Source organism: Sphaeramia orbicularis, chromosome 21 (genome assembly GCF_902148855.1).
Source record: "Sphaeramia orbicularis chromosome 21, fSphaOr1.1, whole genome shotgun sequence".
NCBI classification, from domain to species: Eukaryota; Metazoa; Chordata; class Actinopteri; order Kurtiformes; family Apogonidae; genus Sphaeramia; species Sphaeramia orbicularis.
This window is the reverse complement of record NC_043977.1, coordinates 22,733,088-22,751,663: the sequence shown is the minus strand read 5'-3', so window position 1 is coordinate 22,751,663 and position 18,576 is coordinate 22,733,088. Positions and strand designations below refer to the sequence as shown.

General features: G+C 39.2%; 2 protein-coding genes and 1 long non-coding RNA gene across 3 annotated transcripts; 2 read left to right on the top strand and 1 right to left on the bottom strand.

Moving 5' to 3' along the window:
* The first annotated feature begins 871 nt into the window (after positions 1 to 871).
* Positions 872 to 3,085, top strand: dlx2a (distal-less homeobox 2a). Its single transcript, XM_030124104.1, has 3 exons — positions 872 to 1,379; positions 1,727 to 1,911; positions 2,054 to 3,085. The coding sequence occupies exons 1-3, from the start codon at positions 1,061 to 1,063 to the stop codon at positions 2,378 to 2,380; spliced, it is 831 nt and encodes a 276-aa protein (XP_029979964.1). The 5' UTR covers positions 872 to 1,060; the 3' UTR covers positions 2,381 to 3,085.
* A 329-nt stretch (positions 3,086 to 3,414) lies between these two features.
* LOC115413083 (uncharacterized) lies at positions 3,415 to 14,548 on the top strand. The gene is made up of 3 exons (XR_003934424.1): positions 3,415 to 3,876; positions 5,420 to 5,487; positions 14,176 to 14,548. It is a non-coding gene; the product is annotated as an uncharacterized LOC115413083 (long non-coding RNA).
* dlx1a (distal-less homeobox 1a) lies at positions 7,742 to 12,282 on the bottom strand. Its single transcript, XM_030125838.1, has 4 exons — positions 11,769 to 12,282; positions 10,018 to 10,610; positions 9,529 to 9,728; positions 7,742 to 9,048 (listed from the first exon to the last, which is right to left on the bottom strand). The coding sequence occupies exons 2-4, from the start codon at positions 10,325 to 10,327 to the stop codon at positions 8,797 to 8,799; spliced, it is 762 nt and encodes a 253-aa protein (XP_029981698.1). The 5' UTR covers positions 10,328 to 10,610; positions 11,769 to 12,282; the 3' UTR covers positions 7,742 to 8,796.
* Positions 14,549 to 18,576: the final 4,028 nt, after the last annotated feature.

Here is an 18,576-nt window from a genome sequence, read left to right as displayed (position 1 = left end):
CATCTTGTGGTGATTAACCAATGAGTCTAAACGACTTTCTTTATCACATCAGCTACTCACTTAGTCCAAGAAAAATAAGAATGATACTGTCCATAACCAATACTGTGGACTCTGGGTAGATCAGATACTCTTTTAGTGTTCCATACAGATGATATGATGGTGAATCACGTTGTCATCTGATGAACACCAAAAGCAAATGGAAATGTAAACGCCTGCAAATTAGATTTCCAACACTTGGAGGCGCTGTAGCTTTGTTTGAGCTGACACTCAGCATCACCTTCAGCATCTTCAGGACACCATTACAGTGTCTGCAGCACAAAGTGTCTCTGTTTTCTGAGTATTTCCCAACCTTTTTGTCAAATAGTGTTTTGTTAGTTTAAGAAAACTTAGACTAACATTTTGTTTTCACTAATAATTGCACAGACACTGTTACATTAAGCTGAAAAACGCTTGTCAAAATGTTAAACTGACAACCGTAAAATCCGGTGGAAGAGGAGTAACCGCAATGCCATTAAAAACTAATTTGCTTCAGAAAACTAGCAGGACTTTCTGTCGTGTGTATATTTTCTCCAGATGCTGAACCCAGAGAAGTTTCATCCTCTTTGGTTCTGGCTCGGTTTACTTGGAGATGAATAACTGAATGTATGTGACAGGCCTGCTGGACCTGCTGGTCTAGTCATGGTACATTTCTGTGATTCTTTTAAGATGCTTTGATGGAAAACTCTACAGACACCCGGGACAGGCAGACAGACCTGAACAAATAATGGAGGGTGGAAGCGGTGGGGAGTAGTCAGTGGTGCAGCCCTTACTCATTGGTTGCCTCAGACACAGGAGCTCTCCCTCTCGCTCTCTCATAAATGCGCTCCCACCGCCGACCGTAGCAGATAATCACAGGCCACTGTGAGAGGGACACACCTTCCGCTGATTTCGCTTCGGTTCACACGGGGATGCGTTTTGATTCACGAAAAGGCGTCGTCAGTGCAAGATTCAAGTCGTGTTACAACTTGCGGTTTTTGCGTTTTTTGCGCGTAAACTGAATCTGCTCCGTTTCGCACTGAAGATGACCGGGGTTTTTGAGAACTTAAATACTGATATGCATTCGAACCAGATTACCTCAACCAATTACCACAGCTTGCACAAATCGCAAGAGTCCCCAACTCTGCCTGTGTCCACGGCGACGGACAGCAGTTACTACAACAGCCAGCAGCCGGGCCATTGCGCGGGGTCTCCATTTGGCCAACTGGGCTCCTACCAGTACCACGGCAGCGCGACGAGCACTGTGCCATATAATGCAAAGTCATACGACATTAGTTTTAGCTCATCTTATGCCGCATACAGCTCCTACGGCTCTAACTCCTCTCCTACTCCAGCCGACACAGGTAAGACACGGACCACATTTTTATTAATACGCTGAAGGGAATGTGTGTTCAGTCATGACATGTCTACAGAGCAAGAATCACCGATTAGATATTAACTACCAGGTCCAGGATTATTAGACATTGTATTTTTACGCGCCAAAATATGGGGCTAGTGTAGCTCGTTTATTATTAATTACCTATCATATTTTCCCCCTTCCTTTGTATAAAATAAAACCTGATAGTGTCGTGCAACTTGCAAGGTCTATGTCACTGCTGAACAGGATCTGACATCCGTGCAAATAAAAGCCTTTTAAAAACCCCAATACCCTTCATGCATAACGCAATTGCATTTGCTTTTTTTCCTGCAGAGAAAGAAGAGAGTGAGCCAGAAATCCGGATGGTTAATGGAAAACCAAAGAAGGTCAGGAAACCTCGAACCATTTATTCTAGCTTCCAGCTGGCTGCACTTCAACGAAGGTTTCAGAAAACACAGTATTTGGCTCTACCAGAACGGGCCGAGCTGGCAGCCTCACTGGGCCTTACGCAAACACAGGTGAGTACATTTAAGATGTACATGTGCTATCAAATAGACTCTGTTTTCTTTAGAGTATGGTAAGGAAAACAACAGAGTGAATGGGTTTATATTCCGGAAAATATCAGTCAAACAATTAATGTGCGTGTCTGTTATTTGTCAGGTCAAAATATGGTTCCAAAACCGCCGCTCCAAGTTCAAGAAGTTGTGGAAAAGTGGAGAAATCCCCCCAGAGCAACATGTTGGTTCCAGTGAATCTCCCCCCTGCACGTCTCCACCAACTACTGCCTGGGACTTTCCACAGACTCAAAGAATGAACAGTGTCAACTCCAGTTTACCTCAGAGCAGCAGCCCGCCCAACACGACTGCGCCTTCGTCGTTTTTGGCAAACTACTCCTGGTACTCACCCACGAACTCTACGACGCATCTGCAGCCTCCTCTGGTCCAGCACCACCACAACTCCGCCATAAGCGCTGGGACAATATTCTGAAACAAAACAGCATCGGGTTGAAATCGGACAATACTGGTGAAAAAAAAAAAAAAAAAAAGAAAATTACCAATACCTTCATTTTTACAGACCTCGTGTGTGCACCGTGCGAACTTTACGCAAGCATCTATAGGAGAAGTTAATGGAGCCAGACAGATTCATGGACCTTGCCAGGTTGCGCACTGGCAAATGGTAGACACAGATTTCTACAGTTATTTTTGTATTTATTTATTTTGTTTATGTCGAGGGATGAATGAACCACTATACCCAAAGCAATCACAGCCTGGGCGCGAGCCTGTTTTTACGCGGACGTCACTTTCTGCCATTCCTGCAAAATCAAATATTAATTGCAGGACAACCTGTCACAATGTAGCACAAGTTAACTGTATCGTGCCTTTTCAATATGACCTCATTTTGTTGTGCGATGAAAAGCTTAACTTTATCCATTCCTCGTGTTAGTTGATTTTCAATATATCGAGGGTACGTGTCCACGTTTGTAAATATTTTACCACAGCTTTTTAATAGCCCATGTCGCTTTGACTCCTTTTTTTTAGGCTATTGGTGCAAATCTATTAACCACCGTAAGCTACTGATTGTCTTACCCTCTGATTTACTTGTATCACATTTATTTGTATTTTTGTCTTATTTATTTTAGCAGTGTTTCATATATGGCCAGACGTTATTTAAATAAAATGTTTTCTGTGCAAATGCATCCTTCTTTGTTTTATTTTAATTTGCTTTACTGACAGGAATTTATATCGTTTAATTATAATGATTCCTTTTTCTAATAGTCTACATTGTTTTGGGGGTGTTTACATTTTATTATTAGTGATAAGTGACTTGTTTATTTGATTTTATGATATTTCATTGTGCTTCTTTCATTCGTTCTTTCTTTTTTTCTTGTTAAAAAAAAACCCAAACACATAAGACTATATGTACAGACTTACATGATTTTAGCATACCTTCACTTGAGAAATGGAGCATTAATAGCCATGAATATAGGATTATTTTTATGACCATATTTGGCGTATGGTAGGTATGCATACACGCATTATTAGTATGTATTCAAAATGATTTTTCCTGAATTTTATTAATGTCTGGTGCAAACATGCTGAAAATAAGAAAAATGAAAATATAATTATAGCTAGCCGCTAACAAAATAATGTATTAACTAAATGCTGGTGTTGCCTGGCAACCAAGCCCTGTTAGCTTAACCGGAAACCAGCCGCAGGTTAGCTCCATTTCTTGTCAAGACAGCTAGTTTACTGACTTTACATGGTTTTTAATGAATTGTTTGTTATTATATGAGCATGTTATGGTGCTATCAGAAACATGAAGTCGCGGTCTCGGTTTAAGCGTACTGTTCCCGGTCCCGGATGATGAGTCTCGGCTCCATGCGGCCAGGCGGGCGGAGGCGGAGAGCAGGCCCGAGGCGCGGGCGAGCTGAGGGGGAGGCGGCAGCAACACGCCTTGGCATGCGAGAGGGGAAGAAGACAAGGGTGGGTACATGAATAAGCACCGCTCCTCAGACTCCGTGGAGTCAGAGAGCTGCTTTCCAGACGTTTTATGAACTCAGCCTAACAAGAGAAAGAGTAGACGGACCGGGTCCAACACCGCCCGGAGCGAAAACATCATGGAAACATTTCTCGCGTCTCACAAGTGAAGCCTGTGATCTGTGAAGACGAGCAGTTTGACCTACATTATTTATGGGGCTCATGAAAACACAGGCACACGTCCAGAAATAAAATGTAAAACAACGCGCATTACATGTAGTCTATTTTATTTTATTTCAACTTATCTTAATGTATTATTCTTGACAGTTTTGTAAATAAATGCAGACTATTCAAATTTTTCAGCGTTTCAGGAATGGATATGATAGACAGTATTTTTATATAGCCGATAGATAGATAGATAGATAGATAGATAGATAGATAGATAGATAGATAGATAGATAGATAGATAGATAGATAGATAGATAGATAGATAGATAGATAGATAGATAGATAGATCATCACTGTCTAACTATCCTACACGCTTCTCTTGAAACGACCACGGGCCATAAAGTGGGATCGTTTCCTTGTACATAATTAGGACTGTCGCTTGTCAGCGGTTGCCATATCTACATGATGGAGCCTCCTCCCTGGGGCTGACACGATAAGATCCCAGACAGGCTGTGCAGTGCGTCTTCACAACATCACATCTTTTAGCTCCAGTATGACTGGGCATTTTCAGATTTATTAAGTTTATTACTGCACATAATGGGTGTATGTATCATGACAAGACACAGAATTCTGTTCACTCTATATCTGCGCTGAAGTAGCACAATCATCATGAACAATAGGCTACTTGATTTTTTTTTTTTTTTTTTTTTTCTCTTTAAAAATAAAAATGAGTTTGTTGGTGTGTTTGGGGCTCAGCGTGACACAATTTAAGCTCCTTTGGTTTATACTTTTGCATTTCTCTAGGCAACTTCTAAATGCCATACCCCTCTATTCTAATTTATACCCTCATCTGTAATTTTATCCACATTTGCTCTGGTTTGAGCATTCTGGCTTTCAAATCTGAAAGCCTGCAATTACTATATAATTCTTCGCAATTTTAGATGTCCTAATATGGGGTGTAATTTTTACACAAGACAATTTCCCGCTATTTCAAGCATCAACATTGTCAAAGTTGTATGTACATAATAAATGGGAATATCAATGCATAGTTTTTAGCCTAACATCTTGACTCAACGATAATTATATCCGTGTGGAGCCTACGCAGAATTAGTCTGAATTGCATGGTAACTGCTGCTTTAAATTTTAAAAAATTACTCATAATTTCCCCCAAAGATTACCAAGATCTCGAGTGCACAATGTCATCAGCGTAATGAGGAGTAAACATTTATGCTAATAATCTACATTTTTTTCCATCAGCTATAAAGAGGGGAAATAAAGCAGACATTTTCAGTCATATTCTGAACTCTGCTGCTATAGCTTAGACCAGCACATGGGATGTATTTTGTGGGATTTAAACGCTCATCTTGTGTCTGTGCTGCAGGATGCTGCTGCTCATCTGCCTCCATGCTGATCTCCATCCTGAGAGCCGTCCTTATGTCAAGCTGAAAGGTGTGTGTTATCTATTTATTTCAGAAATTTTTCATCAAAAAGTAGCGGGATGATTATTGAATGTGCTGAGGATCTTATTTAAAAAAAAAAAAAAAAAAAAACAGGAAACATATTTTATTCCCACGGGGATCATTTTTAATCCTCTGACGCCCATATCCACCATTTATTTATTTTTACCTTCCGGCAAAATCGGTAAACGTTTCCAGCTTTAGATGATATAAAAACTATTTCAATTAATCATTCCTTAAAGAAGTGAAGGCCTATTTCTTAGTTTAAGTCAGATGTAACATGCGAGGATCTTATTTTGTGCTCTGTGGCTGGGGCTGCTTTCTACAGCACAGGGAGGAAATGCAAGGAAAGGGAAAGAGAAACACAAGTTGTTCTTTAATTTCGTTGCTGCTCTCATTACTGGCATTGTGCTTTGCTAATTTTGAAGCCTCTTCGCATTGACAACTCCGTGATGTACACCTGCAAGCAATTTGCCAGCCTTATACATAGGCTAAGTCTAAGGGAACAGTGACGAAAAGGCAGCTCACCTATTTCACTATTTTTTTTTTCTATTGCAGCAGCGAATTTCTTTCAGAGCACTATCTCTTTTGTCAACGCAGAAAGATCCTCCGTGCGAAAAAAAATTGCTCATAATTACCTCAGAGATAGGAAACTGCATTAGAATAAATAAGGGCGAAATTACTGTAATTATGCTGGGTTTGATGGGCTCAGCTCGTATAATCAAGGGGAGAATACAGCGAAATAACACTGACCCTCTTGGATGTGCAGCTGCGCCTTTCTGGGCTAGGTAGGCAGAATTATGTTCCCAGCAGCAGCAGCAGCACACAATTCATATTCTTTCTAAATGGTATCGAAATATACATGGGCCCTTTCTTCCCATGGACTTGTTAACAAAGGACTCTATATGTTTCGAATCTGTGCTTACATAACAAAGGAGACAAAAGTGCAATAAGAGTGTTCTACTGCTACAGTATAACACAGGCCATATAACACTTTTTACTGCAATTATGATACAAAACAACAGACGCTTGCTTTCTTCATACTAAAGCTTGTGATGGTGTAAACAGTCTACAATAATAATAATAATAATAATAATAATAATAATAATAATAATAATAATAATAACAATAATAATAATAATAATAATAATAATGAAACTTAATAATAAATATCAATTAAGCGTGAAATAAACATGAATAATTAAGTTCACTTTTTATGGTGTGATCCTCTATGGATTGATTGCCGTCATTCAGTTTAAAGCATGCTACACAGAAGACCTAACATCTGCATAAAATGCTCTTGTCGTTGTAATTACAAAACATTACATTCATGGTTATATGATTGCTAGAGTACCATTTTTTCTCCATCCTTTTCTTTTTATTTCTTTTTTTTTCTCCAATTCAACAACGTCAAGGGCAAATAATTCCACCTCCTTAAAGCATTTTCTTTAGCCATGTCTGTTTTTTTATAAATTGCAAACCTGGTCGTATTTTGAACAGTCTTTGCAAGTAAATAAATGTATACGACTTTCGGAACTAGAGGAATAGGATATTGTGCCATGGCCAATCAAGGAGGCCTTTGAACTTTTTCACTTTCACTGATCTCCATCTGAGGTGGCCTGTGTCCCCGCTCGTTTATCCAGTCTTTTTGCAGCACCTGCCTCTTGTGCAATTATTCACTTAACACACACAATTGATCTCTCCCATTCAGTGCCGAAGATGGGGATTGTCAGACGACAAATAGAAACATTATCTGTTAGAAAAACTGAAAAGAAATAAGCGATGTTGTTGATTGAATCCAGATCTCCCGCAACGCGGCTGTTAAATCAATACGATGCAGCTTCTAAAAGGATTCACAGCGGTTTGCGTCATTTTACGCACAGTACGCTGTGTTGTTTTGTATTCAAATCATATATGTACAGGCAAGAATTAATGTAGCGCCGCCGATTTTTCACAATGCAACTTTACATTTATAAGTGTCAGGTTACTGCAGAGGTTTTGCAACATCTGCAAGCAGTGAGCAGCAGAAGCACAGACCCATGTAGGCTAAACGCTAAACATGACCATCAATCTAAGCGACGAGCCTTCTGCTGCTCACATAAATGCACTCACATGGTGTGTGCAACAATAACCAACATGATACCTCTTTGTGTGAGCTCATATTAAAGCTGCAGCGTGATGAAGCTTTATGGAAACGAGGAGGGAGAAGAAGGGGGGATTTCAATCAGACACCTTTCTTGACATAATTTAAATCAGGCTTTTACTGCTTTGAAAATTTGCACATTATGTACATAAACTTCAGAAACAGATAAATAAATTAAAGTGATCAATACAAAACTAAATATTTTCTATGTTGACTAAACACATCTCGACGAATACAGAAAGCCAAAAAACCCTGTTTCACAGCGTATCCAGTACAGCACAAAAACAAATCTGAAAATTATGTACAAAATACAGTGACAAATGAGCTGCTCACCCTCCAAATAATTTTTTTTCTAAAGCAGCAAATCGTCAGGCCTTTTTCAACATTTTTTCACATAACATCGGGGCACGGCATAGAAAAGCTTTGCTTGCGTTAGTGCAGCATTAACAACACAGTGTTGTTATTTCAAACACACTTACTGAACACAGACTGACCTCAACAAAATCTAATCCGAATAATTTAACTTAAATAACAAACATATAAACAACATAGTAGCACTTTGAGGCTTTGCACAATATGCTCTGTGGGTGACTGTGCTGTAATCTTATTGGCCTGACAGTTACTGTTATAATTTATTCATTGTTATTATTATTATTATTATTATTATTATTATTATTATTATTATTATTATTATTTTAAATTAAAACCCCTTTGGTCTAATTGACCATTGAATTGATATTAGGGCCCAACAGGCTGTGATGTAAACAATCTGTTTTCTTGTAACATGTAGCCTGCAGCTCAACAATATAACTTCTTTCACAAATATGTTAAAAAATAAAAGACACAAAAATGATCAACAGCAGCCAAAAAGGATCCACTTGTCTGCGATTTCCGCTGACGGTCACGGATTTCTTGCCCTTGGGCTCATTGCGTGCCTTTTCAGTCTGTCAGTTCCTTTCTTGTTCTTCGTCCTTGTCTTCTTCTTTGCTGTTTGCCGTCATCCGGTGTGAGGAGGCCACAGTGTCAGATGGCGGAATGCGGGAGCAATCTCCGGGGTTGGTGTTGTGCATTTTCAGTGCTGGGTTGCGCTGAGCGACTGCAGGCCCCTTCACCATCCTGATACACGAGCCATGGCAGAGTCAGAGCTGAGGTCTTTGTTCACATGAGCTGTGACTGTTGCATAGACTCTTGGTGTGTGGTTGGATACCATGAGGTGTAGCTGGGAATGTAAGATCCGGTTGTCCCTACTGAAGTCTTCACGGTGGTCGGCGAGCTCCAAACAGGTGCCACCGACGGAGAACCGCTGGAAAGTCCACGGCCAGTAGCTAAAGCGTTGGTGTCGATAGTGCCACCACCTTGTTTCATCAGTTTCTTGAACTTGGATCGTTTATTTTGAAACCAAATTTTGACCTGAAGGGAAACACAGAGGACATAATTTAGGCATGGAAATCCAAAATTAATTTTTAAGTAGACTGAAATACAGATTATAAAGAATTACGCACGTTTTACGCACGGCAGTGGTTCCATCACACGGAGTTATTACCACGACAATGATGAATGAGTGATAATATTTTGCTATGTGAGTTTAATTTGATTGTGATATTATTAATAAATGCACGATAAAATTAATAAAACTCACAGATGTGTACTAGGCTGCTACTATACTACTACTACTACTACTACCACTAATACTACTACTACTACTACTACTACTATTACTACTACTACTACTACTACTACTACTAATAATAATAATAATAATAATAATAATAAGGATAATAATAATAATAAAATTAGGATTCGCACGTTAAATATGTGTGTAAAAAAAATAAAAGCTTGGTGGTTCTCCTGCAGAGTGAAGCTATTTGTGCGTCTGCGTCTTGGACTTGCCTGTGTCTGAGTGAGACCCAGCGACGCTGCCAGTTCAGCTCTCTCCGGTAACGCCAAATATTGCGTTTGCTGAAATCTCCTGTTTAGAGCTTGTAGTTGTAAACTCGAATAGATAGTCCTTGGTTTTCTAATCTTTTTGCCTTTCCCGTTGAACCGAACCTCTCCGCCTTCGACCACTGTGTTTTTCTCTGCTTCTGGCACTGGGAGAAACAGGAAAGAGGAGAAGTAGAAGGAAAAATTGAGGAGGCAGTGATGGCAGTCAGTGCTGCGCAGCAATGAATAGTGCGCCGTAAGTTTTACAGGCTGTACATTAGGTATAATTACCCTTAATTGCATACATTGTTTATAGCGTTACGCAATAAATAATTACCAAGCCTAACTCCAACATCTGGGTCGTCTTTTCTGTGCAACAAGGGCTGTGTACAGTAGAACGCTGTGCCAACACTGAAAGCTAATATTAGAGATCCAAAGATGCCTTGGGACACTTACCTGTGTCTTCTAAGCGCGTCTGTGTGAGTGCCGAGCTGTTTTGGTAGGTCTGTACAGAGCCGAGATATGGACTGGTGGAATGGCTGCCGACGGAGTTTACGTATGGATAACCCAAAGATCTGGGGAACGATGAGGCTGGACTGTAGCTGTCGTGCTGGGTATGACCTGCAGAATGTAAACAGTGCATGGGATAGTGTCCGTGAGACATGGAGGAAGGCGACATTTGTTGACTTGGGGGTCCAAACTCCATGAAAACGGTTTTTCCTGAGGCAGGGCTATTAAGACTTTCTGGAATTGTAGTCATTGTCATCTCTTCTGGCGGTTCTCCTTGTCTTGCTTTTGTTGTTTTCCCTCTATGATCTCAGTGAAGGATGGGTCCCAATTTAAGCCGAACTGATTTTTTCTCTTTCCATTCATAAGAAAATGTAGTTTGTGCCCGTGAAAAGTCCTAGGTATGATGCTGTGGACCTAGACAAAGTCGCTCAAAGGTTTGAATCTCGGACTCATGAATATTCATCAAAGACGGTCGCTGATTGGTCCACTCTCTCCAAGAGGGAAGCCGATTGGCGACGTTGGGGCTGGGTCCGAAGAACCTGATAAAGTCAAGGAAAAGCAGAAAACCTCAGATTTCTTCCTGACATGTGTACATTTATTATTATTACCGACCCAATTATTATTATTATTATTATTATTATTATTATTATTATTATTATTATTGAGTCAAGAGATTAAACAGGCCTAATATCATCATTTTCAAGAACAGGTTTGTGTAATTAATTTATAAACATCTATGATAATAATATATTTATTTTTCATCTTTTACTGATTTTGGTTCAGTAGAATCCGACCGCACTAAAAAGGAAATATCGCAATTTATCTTATCACTTTATTTAACTTAATAAATTGTTCAATATTATCCGGGTCGTTAGGGTTCCTCCGTCCGCTGGACACTTAAAGATTTTGATTAAAGCTTACGAAGCTCTATCTGGAGGAAGGTGTATTAGCATAACACTGCTGTTCAATTTTCATAAGTAGGTCTGTAATTAGTCATGTATTTAACACTTAATGTGGCTTGAGGTCTCAGTTACACCTGGCAGCAGTGGGACGGTAAAACAGTTGTGCTCTGATGTAAAATGAGCAGGTTTGGTTGTTCAGGAAAAGGCCACAGAATGCAGGAAAAAACATGAAATCCAACATTTAGTCCTAGAATGGCAGAAATACGAAAAAATACGTATTGTGCATGTTTTTTTTTTTGCCATTTTTGATTTAACAAAATGATCCATGAGGTCTATTTAAAAAAAACAGTGAATTATTTACATTGACTTAATAACATGAAACATAATCGTGGGGAAATCGTGGTTTATTCTCTTGCGCAGTTGTTTTTCCGCGTCGTGTTTGTTCCTGTTTTTCAACACAGTTATGAATACACAGGCTTGTTTTCTAAAAGCTTCTAAAAAAAACGACTTTGGGCAGCGTCTGTCGCAATCAATTAATAGTAAGAGTTTCGTTAAAAAACTGGCACCTTTGATTAGTGAGCATGGGGTTATGGCCAGCCTCCCACCGCCTAACAAGAATAATTATCCATGAGCATTTGATTTTATTGAATTAACGACTGGAGACGTGTTTCTTGAGCTGCAGGTTTAGACCTCCACAGCACAAAGCCCAGAGAAGATCAGTGCCACATCTTTAGTAAATACACTTATTTCAATCAGCAGATAGACAGACAGCAATAGCAATGTCTAACCACTTACTTAACAAAAATCATGTGATGGAAAAGAAGCAGATAAATCCGCGCCATCCGGGGTCAGAGAGCCTCCGCGGGATGCGCTTGGCGAAAGAAGAAAATATCCAGCAGCTCCTCATTTTATTAGGATTCATTTGCAGGCTGCAGCCCTTGTTGTTCTGTCTGCGCAGATCAAAAACACAGTCTGGATGCTCCATCCGCAGTCCCTTCTATCTCCACCTGAATAACAAATTAAAGGCAGTTAAATTCCGTCACTGTGATTATCAGTGTAATTACATAATTGAACTCAAAACAGAACTAGCAAGTTGCAAAATGTGTTATCAAAATGCAGGCGCTGACATCACGACGCGTGTGCCAAAGTGTGCCAGGCGGCTGCTGATGCCTGAATTTAAAGATTTTTGTCAAATATTAGGCTGTAAAGAAAGCTGGTCCCTTGTCCCCCCCCAAAATAGGCCAATTTGAAGTGATTTCTCTGGAATTACTTTCGAAAAATGCTTCAAGATTTCCTCTATCAACAACGACAATGATAATGGTAGTACAACCAATAATTATCATCTTCCAGAACAGAGGACAGATTTTTATGGGTACTTGGTGGGTGCGACTGATAACTGTCATTATTTTCCCACGATTATAGTATCTGCAAACTGAAACGCGGCTGAGCAAAACCATTAAGAGGCAGATTTTGCAGAAAATGCAAACTAATACCACGAGTCCTAATAATAGCAATAATAATTAGAGTTTGTTGTTGTTGTTTTGTGCAGTTTAGGTCTGAACATATTTATAATAATCAAACATTTCCATGCTTATTATATTCATTTTTATGAAACGTGTTCACTAAAGCAGCCTTTAAGATTAACCATTTATTTCAGAGATTTCTCAAGTCACCGTTAGTGTCATTAAGATGAGTCAGGCGTGTGATGATATTATCACTTTAATGTATAATTTGACTCCTGCTCTCTCATCCAGAGGGGCAGCGGAGGCCACAGCGGGCTTTTTCCTGCAGCCTGACAGCAGGGCTCTAACTAGCCGCACTAAAAATAAAGTCCTCCATGCATGGATGGAGCGCGGAGGCAGGACTCATTAGGAGTGAGTAGCTCTGTGGCTGAGGGTGTTTTAACACCTGCTGCTCTTCACCTGAGGGTTAGAGCAGAGGTGGAGAGACAGAGGAGAGGGGGGGGGGGGTGGAGGTGGTGGTGGGGGGGGGTAAACGGGCCAAGATGTCACAGACTTCATTTCAGTCCGGTGATAGAAAGCCCTCCTCAACTGCCATGCCAACCCACATTTTAACAGCCACCAAATATGACCACTGGTAAACTGTGTCTCCACTCCATGCACATCTCTGCACGTGAACGCATCACTAATTAATTCTCGTCACTGAAGCTGCGGCGAATATTTCTGTTTTATTTCCTAAAAACTGGTTCTTTATCACACATTTATATTTGATATGTCTTTACAGCTTCACCTTAAATTAATCATCAAGTTTTAATTTTTTTGAATCAACTCCTTTCTTTCTGTTTTTACTTTGATATATAAAGTTAATCTCCTGAAGCATAAATATCAATCCACAAAAATAAATTGTTTTCACACTGTATGATTCTGCATCCCATCATCTGAAACTACACATTATGGACACCTCAGCCTCAAATAATTTGCTCAGTGAATTTGAGCTGGATTTTCATAGTATAAGAGGGTTTGTTTCACGTTATAAAGGCAGTGGATTAAAAAAAAAATGAAATTGCCTTTTGTTCAGTTTCCTCTGGCTTTGCTGCGCGCTGCCATCCTGTAATTTGCAGCGTCAATGAACGCAAACTAGATGCACTACAATTAACTCAATTCAATGTCTATTTTCATGTTCAATGTGGCGTCAAAATGTGAATTGATTTTGTTTAGTGAGTTACACATAAACAAAAAGTGAATCACAAGAAAATTGTTTATTGGTTAATTGATTGGATTGTAATAACGGTCAAGATGGGAAAAAAATGAAATTATGTTTATATTTGTATTGTTTTTAGAAAATATAAGACATTTATTTTTACATTAAATAGTGCATGGACTTCCTATCAGTTATTCTTTAGATAATGATGCATTTTTTTATAGACTTTTTTTTTAATCTACAGAGGAATCATATTTATTGAGGGATCTTAAATTGAATTGAACATAGACCTGAGGTAATGTTTTCGTTTTTAACATAATGTGACTAAATTAAAAACATTTTCCTGTTATTAACATTAACAACTTGTCTCAAATGTAAAGACCTCAGTTACTTTGGGAGTCATAGCCTGCAGTTTTGGATATATTTGGATGTTTTAAGTCAAATTAAAATGAGAATCATTTCATTTCTTAGATACTTAGAAAATGGAGCCAAATAATTTTTGTGAGCATGTAGAAAATAATGATGTTCTGTTTATTTTTAGGTAATGACGATCCCCTGAGGAAACAGCATTCCACATCAGTAGAGGATGATCAAATGGACTTGTTGCTCTGCAGTGTTAAATCCAGGTCATGTAATGAATAAAGATCCAGTGAATCATGCACAGAATTTTTTGCTAATTATTTTTCATGTCCATTTTTTCCAGTGTGAGTCTGAATTTTCGGGAACAGAAGAAAGAACAGTTCATGGACAAAAATAACTCACTTCCATTATTTGACATTTTCAGCTGCAAAAACAAAAAAATCTGTGTTTGGAAAGAAGTAAACTGTTATTAACGAGTGTGTATGAAGGTGCAGAGCTGGTCATTGCAGAGTTGAGAAGTTATTTTTCCTTTTACCTCTTCGATGCACAGAGCAGCTCGCTCCTCAGAAAACTGGGGTCACAGTGTGGAAAAGCCCCCAGTGAACTGGTAGAAATGCAGTCCCCATTATAGCAGCAGCAGGGGCCAGACCATGGCAGCAAGCATCCAACCTGCCTGAAATTGGCTGCAAAATGACCAATTACCTGAGTGAAGGCTGGGGAGAAAGGACTTTGAAAAATACGGCTTTTACTTAATTCAGCTAAACTGTAAAAGACACTAGTATTACACTGATGCTTCATAGTTGCAACATGTTGAAGCATCCCACCTGTTAAGTAAAAATGTATCCATGTGGTGAACAAAATCAGGAAATTAATTAAACACATTATCCAGCTTTAATCAAATCTTGGTCATGTTGCTGGGATGAAATGAGCATAACTAAAGTATAAAGATGGGGATTATTTCACCAACACTAAAACAATGATTGATTAAACATCTTTACATGTAGGTCTTATTGAATTAATTTCTCTGCAAATGGAAAACATGCAAATTTGCCAATTAAGTCATTTGCCAACGAGAGCTGGGCTGCTTGACGTTCAGCTGCCACTGCGCCTTTAGTCTGAAACCCCTTTTTAGTTTTTGTTAAGAGTTAAGTCTCCAACAAAGACAGGAAGGAGGTCAGCACTCAGCCAACACCTGAATGCGCCTCTCTTTTTTGTGCTCCCCTTGATCCCCACAGTCTGTGCCTGTCATTAGTCTTAATGATGGAAAATTGTCATGTTGATACAAGTCTTGCTCTCCCCCTCTCTTCTTTGTATAAGTAGAAGGTGGAAGCTCCATTTGTAACAAAGTTCTTTGTGACTAAAAGCCGTGGACATTGCATTTGTGCCGGGGGAGAAAAAAGGCTGTAGATGCTCTTTCCATAGCTGGGATAATTATTCCTACTGTGACCTTAATGATTCGCTCTGTTCATCCTGCATCTCATCCACGCGCCAGGCCCTCAGCAGAGCCCTGTGTCAGGGAATATGAAAAACCCATATAATGAAACCATTTTGGCTGATGGAAAAAAGGGCTACTGAAGCTGCACTTGCTACAAAGACGGCTCAATTATATGAGTAATTGTGATAATTTTCCCTCCATTCACGGCTTTCTCTGAAAGGTAAAAAACACAGATGCTGAAAGGGAAATTACTTGGACAATATATAATCTGTGAAATGGTCACAACAGAAAAAAGATGACTGTAAGAAAGTGTAGGACTATAAATAGGTATGTTAATGCAGGGCACATAAATACACCCTCAGAAGCTTGCAGACATAAACAAACAGCACTACCTTGTGCAAGCTCATGTGAATAGATAGAAAAAAATATGCAACAAATGACCATTGAAAAAAACATGATAAAAGTAGATATGCAGCTGCTGGAAAATTAAACCTCCTTCTCCTTCCTATTGACAAATTTCAGCTCCTGAAAACGCACCCCCATAGTTGGCTATCATTTGTTGTTCTCTGACAGGAAAAGGATAATTACCTCTCTCAGAGGCAGGAGGACTGACATGCCCTTTAGACTTTGCCATGAATGCAGAAGCTTGATAGAAAGCTGGAGGAATAATTTTCTTCTTTGCCTTTCCTTTATGTTCAAGAGCATGTTTTGTTCAGAAGAACTTGGGGATGGCAGTATTGTAGAGTGCATTAAACCATGGGTGTTCATACTGTAAATATGACATCCCAGTGTCTATCAGCTTCTCCAGTGAAAAACAGCAAAATGCATCAAAATTTCAATTTCGTCTTGCGGGGAAACAGACGAGATAGAGATATGCATTACTTTTTTTCCTCTCTCAGTGTGTGTTGGATTAAACATTTCCTTTACCTCAGTGAAAAAAAGAGAAGCTCCCCACTGCCAGGCAGGAGCAAAGCTAGAAAATTGCATTTCTGTGGAGACAAAAATTCATTGTTTCCTAGGAAGTATTAAATATACATAGATACACTTAGAAACATAGAGTTAATTAAGTTTGTGTCAAGGAAATAGACAGATAGACAGACAGAGGCAGATAGATAGATAGATAGATAGATAGATAGATAGATAGATAGATAGATAGATAGATAGATAGATAGATAGATAGATAGATAGATAGATAGATAGATAGATAGATAGATAGATAGATAGATAGATAGATAGATAGATAGAACCATTCACATCTTGTTTATTTGTATTAACTTCCTCCCAAAAAAGCACCTTTTTTTCAGAAAAGCCTCCCACATGTATGACCTTTGACCCCTCATGCCCTGCAATCTGGAATAAATCTTTCCAGACAAGCCGAGCAACATTACAGCCTTGCAGTTCAAATACTTGTATCACACTCAAATGATGAGTCTCTGTCAGACACCATGTTATCAGTTTCACCCCCAACCCCCCAATAACTTCTGTCCTGTTGAGCTGCCTGTGTGTTAGGAGGCCAAGACAACCCAAGACCCCCTGGTCCTGCCTGATTGTGCCTCCTGTAAAACGTATGAGCAGCTTGGTCCCACCACCGTCCTGTACTCTGCATCGCTTTTTGTGCGATGACACACAAACACACACACACACCAACAAACCACCAATCTCAATTCAACGCTCCCCACTGTGCACTTCCTGACAGCCTCCAGAAATGTTTTCAAGTTGTCAAGTCCCTACAGTAATAGCCCAGGAGCAGAGAATACAACAAAACAATAATCATATGATCAGAAATTTAGGTTATGTGAAGACTGGAAGAATAAAACTATTTGGTTCTTGCTTCTTACAGTCTCTTTCATTTCTCCTGCTTTGACTTTGTTTTACATTTAAAATTTGTTCTTTTTGGCCACTTTGACACCGAACCAAATTGGCTCCTAAAATCTGTTTCTTTGGAACTGCAGCAGATGTGGTGAGATCTGCTTACAAATTCATTTTTACAAATTACAGACAGAGCAGGTTTATTTGGCTGACAGTGGTAAACACTGGAGGATGTGTTGGTGTGCAGTATTCCACTGAAATACCATGTAGCTGTGGTGATGGATGTCATCTATGATACTGCAGTTCTATATTCACATCTGCCTAAAACTACAGAATGATTTCTCATGAAATTTGGTGGAAGGGTTGGGCATGGGCTAAAGAGAAACATGGTAACATTTTGGAGCTAATCCATTAAAAAAAAAAAATCCTTGTCTGCCATTTTGAACTGGATCATGTCACTTTTTCCTCTAACCTCTTTGTCATAACTCATTGCTTCCATCAAACAAAGGTAACTGGTGAGATCCAAAAGCTAATCATGCATAGAAACAGCTAATTCTTTATCACTGTGGGAATGACGGGAAAAAAAGCCAAAACTGTTAACCCCTTATAGGGCACTCATAAAAATACTCTGATATTCAACATTTCAACTTTAGTGTGTTATTGGAGAAATTTTTCTAGATGTTTTATTGTTATGTAGAAAATCAAGGTTAATGAAGTTACCATATTTGGTTCCTTACCCATGAGTGTCAAAAAAAAATTCTAAAAAATCCAAGAAGTGTATATAAAAAATACAAGAAAAACACATGTAAGGTGAAAGGAACATGTATTTTAGAACATTAGAACATCACTTTTAGAACATTAGACCAACATAAGTGCTGATCCAGACCCCTGTCCACATCCACATTCTCCCTTTGAACATCATTCCTTACATTAGTACCATTACTTCATGGTACTGAACAAAGCAGGTACACTCACTGTTCATGCAGAGGTGGACCTTATAGACCCTGTAGACCACACTGGACCTGAGATTGTTGCCTCACTGTCCTCACTGGAACTGTTGCTACCACTGTTTTGTAATGCGTGCGGAAATTACCAAAAATAGTCACTTGCCTGATAAAGGGTTAAGACAGAAACAGTCAGTTAAACCAAAAATGATCTGACAAAAGAGAATTGAACCCAAACTCTGCTGTTTCATGATTGTTGAAAACTTTAACAGCTAACTCATAACTTATTGGTTTAATCTTCAGCCTGCTTGTAAATTTGTAACTTTGGCTGCTTTAGTAAGAAAAATGAAAGAGACACCAAGCGGCAAATTAGAGGGGAGACCTTTGTTACCGT

Excerpts from the sequence above, each read along its gene's own strand:
- dlx2a (XM_030124104.1), top strand. The coding sequence starts at position 1,061 with ATGACCGGGGTTTTTGAGAACTTAAATACTGATATGCATTCGAACCAG. Across the intron at positions 1,380-1,726 it reads TCCTACTCCAGCCGACACAG|AGAAAGAAGAGAGTGAGCCA; the intron begins GTAAGACACGGA and ends TTTTTCCTGCAG. Across the intron at positions 1,912-2,053 it reads TGGGCCTTACGCAAACACAG|GTCAAAATATGGTTCCAAAA; the intron begins GTGAGTACATTT and ends GTTATTTGTCAG.
- dlx1a (XM_030125838.1), bottom strand. The coding sequence starts at position 10,327 with ATGACAATGACTACAATTCCAGAAAGTCTTAATAGCCCTGCCTCAGGA. Across the intron at positions 9,729-10,017 it reads GACGCGCTTAGAAGACACAG|TGCCAGAAGCAGAGAAAAAC; the intron begins GTAAGTGTCCCA and ends TGTTTCTCCCAG. Across the intron at positions 9,049-9,528 it reads TGGGTCTCACTCAGACACAG|GTCAAAATTTGGTTTCAAAA; the intron begins GCAAGTCCAAGA and ends GTTTCCCTTCAG.